This window comes from Pholcus phalangioides, unplaced genomic scaffold (genome assembly GCF_987345545.1).
Source record: "Pholcus phalangioides strain wild (caught in Gottingen) unplaced genomic scaffold, Ppha-v1.0 ptg000015l_1, whole genome shotgun sequence".
Classification (NCBI taxonomy): Eukaryota; Metazoa; Arthropoda; class Arachnida; order Araneae; family Pholcidae; genus Pholcus; species Pholcus phalangioides.
In genome coordinates this window covers 80496497-80502783 of record NW_028301608.1, presented here as the reverse complement: position 1 = coordinate 80502783, position 6287 = coordinate 80496497, and the positions used below count along the sequence as shown (strand labels likewise).

General features: G+C 33.6%; 1 protein-coding gene across 1 annotated transcript in view; it reads right to left on the bottom strand.

Moving 5' to 3' along the window:
- Positions 1 to 1697: 1697 nt before the first annotated feature.
- Positions 1698 to 6287, bottom strand: part of Rich (Guanine nucleotide exchange factor subunit Rich) — a 54742-nt gene continuing 50152 nt past the window's right edge. The window contains exons 32-33 of the mRNA XM_089244438.1: positions 4639 to 4827; positions 1698 to 2128 (exon numbers count right to left, since the gene is read on the bottom strand). Of these exons, the coding sequence (XP_089100564.1) occupies positions 1855 to 2128; positions 4639 to 4827 (463 nt within the window). The 3' untranslated portion in view covers positions 1698 to 1854. The remainder of the gene's footprint in view (positions 2129 to 4638; positions 4828 to 6287) is intronic.

Sequence of the window (6287 nt, the reverse complement as noted above, 5' to 3'; positions counted from 1 at the left end):
TACTTCATAAAAATTGGTTTTTATTCAATTTTTGTTGTTTGACCCTTAAACATTACATAATTGGCGACCTAGTTTAAAAACACAGCAATTAAACATTTTGTTTTGAGAATTATGCATTCTAAATATTTACTTTGCATGGAATTGAATGTGAATCAACTCAGATTTAATTACAGTAGGCAGTGTATAAACAGAGTTATTTTGCAATATATAACGGCATTTTCGACAGTTCCCATGGCATGCGTAACTCAAAAATGAAATTTTTTGGGTTGCTGCTTTTTTTGAACTGGGCTGTCAATATATTTCAGCTTGAGTAGATCTGTATGGTTTTTGTGTGAAGACCTCGATTTAATGATTTTCCCATTCTTAAATAATTAAAAACCAATGATAGGAGTTTATTAAAATTAATATTAACAACTGAATTTGTCAAATCTATATATATAAAATTAATTTTCTGTGTGTATGTTCTCTATACAAATCTACAATTTTAGATCGATCATCGCCAAATTTTGCATATATACCAAATGGGACCCGACTTGAACGATAGGCTACTTTAAAATTTCATGAAAGCAGGGCAAGTGCCCCAAATGGGCAAAAAACTGTCTGGCATTAATGGTTTTTGGGCCTCGACAATCACTTTCCGAACGTTTATTTTCGTTACCGTGGTTCCCTAGCAATGCGTTTCAGATACGCCTTTACAACGGTTTGTCGTTTGTCTCTAATCCTATTACCATATGTATAATAGTTTATACTTTCTTATAATGGTTTGCCACATTTTCAATACTTCCAGTAATGAGGCTTTTTGAATAGACGTCGTCATAATCAGCATCGCTTTGAGGGTCAGGAAAAGGGTAATCCTCATAGAAAGCAGTGTTAAAACTGCCGATTTTACTGTAGAAATGCTGAAATTTGGTGGGGTTTTCCGTCACATCAATAATTTTAGAAATTGTATTGGATTCTGGATTTTTGAAATATTGAGTTTGCTTAGAGATATACGAAGCCCAGAAAGTTAAATATGAAGTAATTAGCCAGACTTACTTTCGAGTTGGATATCCATGCAATAACATTGATTTAAACTTTTTATTTATATCTTTTCAAACATGAATTTAATGTCTCCGTATTGTCTTTTAAATACAACTGCATAAATTCATGTGGATTAGGATATTTTAAAATTAATTATGGGCCCGTAAAAAGTACATCGAAAAAATTCACAGCTTTAATTAGGCATTTTTGGAAGCTGAAACACGCAGATGGATAACTTGAAGTTCAGGGGGTGGGGAATCAAAATACTTGGCGCCCCTTAAAAAAGGGGAAAATATATATATATTAATTTTTCTACGTTTCTTTAAATCTGGATTTGTTTACTTCATGAGTCGCACAGGAAGTCGCCATATTGGTTTACATGCCACACGGTTTCCATGTCCCTCAAAAAAAGAGGAGATATCACATGATCCAAAAAGCTTCATTAAAGACCCAGTAGCTAAAAACCCGGGCAGCGCCAGGTATTATAGCCAGTGATTAATATTTTTGCTATTCACCAGCGCAATCTGACAACTCTGAGGATAAAGATCATCTAAAAGTCATGTGGCTTTAACCATCCCCTACTCCTATATAATAAATTAGTGAAACAAATGTTGACTGTATATATATGATGCAATCAAGAGACATGTTTTGACAAGTTACATAAAACTAGAAAATTTATAAATAAATAATTATTTTATTCAATTAACAAACATCACAGAATGTTTCTCAGCACTGATGCAGAGCAATATGGTATGAATACATACAAAATGGCATGTTATTGGTTCCAGCCCTTCAAAACTCTCATGAAACTTGAATATGAAAGATTTTTTTTTACTAACTGATAATGCATTCTGATTTTTGTTCAGAGAAATTGCTGGGGTTTGCTTTTGCACTCAGATTTTCTGCGCTGATACTACTTCTGATTGCAGTGATTTCTTTAGTAGCGGGTTCGCCAGCAGTTACATTCTCATAGCCTGGATTTGTAGGCATTTCAGGAAATGACAGTTTATGCACTCTTTGCAATGGATGCAAGGATGGCAAAGACGTTTCTGTCTCTTTTTGAATTACTTGATTATATATTGCATGTATGATACCTAGATACGCATTGCTGCAAAAAAGAAGAAACATTTAATGGATTAATTCAATTAAAAGAAGAATGAAAAAGGTTATTCCATAGTACTTTCGCATGACTTGAATACATTAACTTTTTCGGTGTTTCCCAGTATTTTTCTGACAGTCACGTTTGCACACACCTCCGACAAGATATTTACATAAACACAAAAATTCAGGGATTTTCCACTTTCAATATAGAAGATACTTCCAAAAGTCTTATGTCCTTTCAGGAGTTTAAACATTTTCTCAAATTTCAAGAAAAGTACTGGTCAAATCATTCTGAAATTTCGGTCGTACATACCCTATATTCGTACTCACCATTTCCAGTGAAAATGTAGTCACAAGAGTGCATTTTTAAGAGACTGACAAAAAATTAAGAAAAAAGTTTTTGATTAATCCTGTATAATAAGACTGCGAATGATTTGTAACTTACACAAAATATTGTGCAGTGGTTGTGTGCATTGTTGTGAGAATAATTCATGAAAATATCAATTTTTTCTATAAAAATTCTAATCTTTATCACATGATTTTTGCTTATAACGTGTGGCACTTTCAACCAATTTTTATGAAATTTACAGAAAACATGACGCTATACATCAGTGATTCCCAACGTGGGCGATGGAATGTTCCAGGGGGCAGTAGAAGCTATGGGTATAACAGGATCCTATGGGTTAGATTGCATTGGGGGGCGATAGGAAAAAAAAGGGTGGGAAACTATGCTATACATGAGTAATTTTGAAACTTGCTGAAAGTAACTGAACAATAGGGGATTTTCCACAAATTGGTATACAATTATTTGATAAGCCCACAGCATTATATGTGAATGAGCAGAGATGCATGCAAGAGAAATGTTTTAGCATAACACGTATGTATGAGGTCAAAATAAACGAACTGCAGTGAAAAATGAAATAACAAAAAATAATCATATGCCAATTTACCATAAAGTAAATATTTTGCACTGTTCTGAAACAAGCCCTTGGGTCACTGCAGTAAAAATTCCCATAATAATGTTTTACATTCTTCCCAAGATTTTTCTGCAGCAGCAGCACTGATTGTTCTGTGAGTACATTGCAGATTTTGGCATATTCTGCTTTGCCATAACTACTTTGTAAAGGGTCCAAGAGATTTTCATTTACTATGGCATGAATAACACATTTTGTGCTGTGAAAGTCAGCACATTCTATTTTGGGGCCAATTTGTGGAGAATCCCTTCTTATCCAGTTACTTTCAGTAAGTTTCAAAATTACTCATGTATGTTGAAATATGTCTTATGTATAGTGTCAGGTTTTCTGTAAATTGCATAAAAATTAGTTGAAAACTAAACATGTTATAATCAAAAATTATGCGATGAAAATTGGAATTTTTATAGAAAGCAATTATATTATAACGAATATATGTGCTATTCTCACAAAAATATTGCATAAATTCAGTACAATGTTTTTGCAAAATTCGAAGTCATTTACAGCTTTTTCTGATACAGGGTTGATCAAAAGATTTTTTTCTTTAATTTTTTGTCACTCCTCTAAATGCACCTGTGACTAAATTTTCACTGGAAATAGTGAGTTCTAATATAGGGTATATATGACCGAAATTTCCGAATGATTCGCCTAGTATTTTCCTATAAATTTCTGAAAATGTCAACTCTAAAAAGGACACAGAGTTTCGGAAACAGTGCACATGGCATACCGAAAGTAAGTAATGAAATGACAAGCTTGTGTATCCAAAAATTTGTTAAAATTTCATTGAATATTAAGTATAGAATACCAAAAATTTGGCACTTATCATGCTGATACCAAATGCAGTGATTACCAGAGGAATATGAGGAGGTACAAGGGGACTGTGCCTCCCTACAAGCCGACCAAAAATTAGGGAAAAAATATTTCATTGAAAAAATGGAAAAGCATATTGGAAGAAAATATGCTTTACCTATATATATAAAATTGATTTTCTGTCAGTGTGTATGCACGTTTTCTATACAAATCTACAATTTTAGATTTATCGTCACCAAATTTTGCATTTATACCAAAGAGGGCTCGTATTGAATGATAGGCTACTTTGAAAGTTTGTCAGAGCAGGGCAAAAAACCGTCGGGTAAAAAGCAATGGTTTCTGGGCCTCAACAATCACTTTTAAAATGTTTACTTTGGTCACCATGGTTCCCTAGCAATGCATTTCAGACATGCATATGCCTTTACAATGGTTTGTTACTTTAATCCTGTCAGTGTATGTATGATAGTTTATGCCTTTGCAAAGGTTTGTCACACTTTTTTTCAATCCTCTCAGTAATTGAAGAAAACCAGGGCAGTGTTGGTTATTATAGCTAGTATGCTATATTAACCAATTTCTGTTAATTTAAATGATTTTTGAAGGATGGTGGAAGAAAATATTTGTGCCCCCCTCCAAAGCTCAATGATGCGCCCTGATGATTAACATACATACAGAGTTAAATGAGAAACTTATTGATATTGATTTTTTTTCAGAAATGAGCCATAAATTTTGAACTTACCATTCTGCTTCTGCCCATGCTCTGATAGCATGCAGCCCATCTTGTAGCCTATTCAAGGTTTCTTTATTTTCACTCGGTCGTTCTGCAAAACCAAAAATCTGGACAACACTGACAATGTCAAGTAGCAGAATGGACACCAATACACCCCACTCTAGGCAACCAGCTTCAAGAAGCAAATGCAACAAATACCTGGAAAAAAAAATGAAATTGCAACATTTTCATTTGAGTATTCTCTGGTGAATGTCATTAAAATCATAAATTAGTTTTCAATTCAAAGAAAAAAAAATCTTATTGAAAAAAATTTAACCTTTAATAATCTTTGCCATTTAAAAAAGATATGTGGGTATTATAGGTATAATTAACATAAAAAAATTTAGATCAATTTTAAACTTAGTTTTGGAGGAGGGGAACTTCATAGACAAAAGAAAGAGGCCCTTTTCTATAGGAGTTAATTGCTTCATATTTTGAAGTGAAAATGACAAATACCTGGTTTTTGTGTTTTGTAAGTACAATGATATCTCGGCTAACAAAGATGATTCATTCCGGAATCACGTTTGTTAGCCGAAACATGATTTCCCATAGGTTTCTACGGAAAATCGTTTGATTCGTTCCAGCTTCTGCCTAAAATTCAAAGATAAGTCCAAGGAATGTTATAAAGAAGACAAAAACTGATTGAAGGCTAAAATGAACACCTTCAAAATTGGATTAATGAGAATCTACAAGATAGCCTATTAAAGCTCGTGCTGGCACAACCCAATCAAGTTCGTAGGTGTCCCCAGCCATTTGTGATTAGATCAGCTCATTTCTGTGTCTGACACATGCATATGGAAAAGATAATCTCCTAGAATGCCCATACTGTTCATTTTGATGCTAAGAGTCTTGCATCTAAAGAACATGTGCTCTTAAAACATAGGCTTTCTTCTTTTTTCAATGCATTTTCTATTAGCTGAATTTTGAATCTTTCATTTTCCATGAAATGGTTCAAAGAATTTAAGAAAGAGAAGTGTTGGTACATCTGAAAAAAGATTCCGAGGTGGACATGACTTAATCACGTTACAGTGATTGTGATGATGATTGGTGCAAAAATTCAGCTAGCGATGCAGCTGTTTTATGTTAGAGCATGCATTCATATCAACAAAAAATTTCATTAGCCAAATCCATATTCGTTAGCTGAGGCAGAAAAATCACGAAAAAAATTGTTAGCCGAGGTATCACTATTGTGTTCAAGGTCTTCATTGCTATATGTGGAGAGAGATCTTTTCAGATGGGAGACTGCCTCACATTAGAACACTAAACTTGCATTACTTGGACAACATAAATATATATTAGGGCCACACATACACTCAGAACACATGTTCCTGCATCTATCAATTCATTAGAAATTCTTCAGATGAATTTTTATGAGGTACATGTATGCAGCGCTGGATTTTCTCATAGGCTAAACAGGCTAGCCTAGGGCCCAGAGGTCTCAAACTGTCATTTTTTGAGGAAATTGCTCAAAGATCAAATTTTAACACATTGAAGTAGGAAGTTAGAATTTTGTTACCGCACATTACAAATGTTTAAAATGATTTTGATACATATTAGGTCTATGAATTATTATATATCATGTATTCAACACAAAAAACAGTGGCACTTTGTTGTTGACA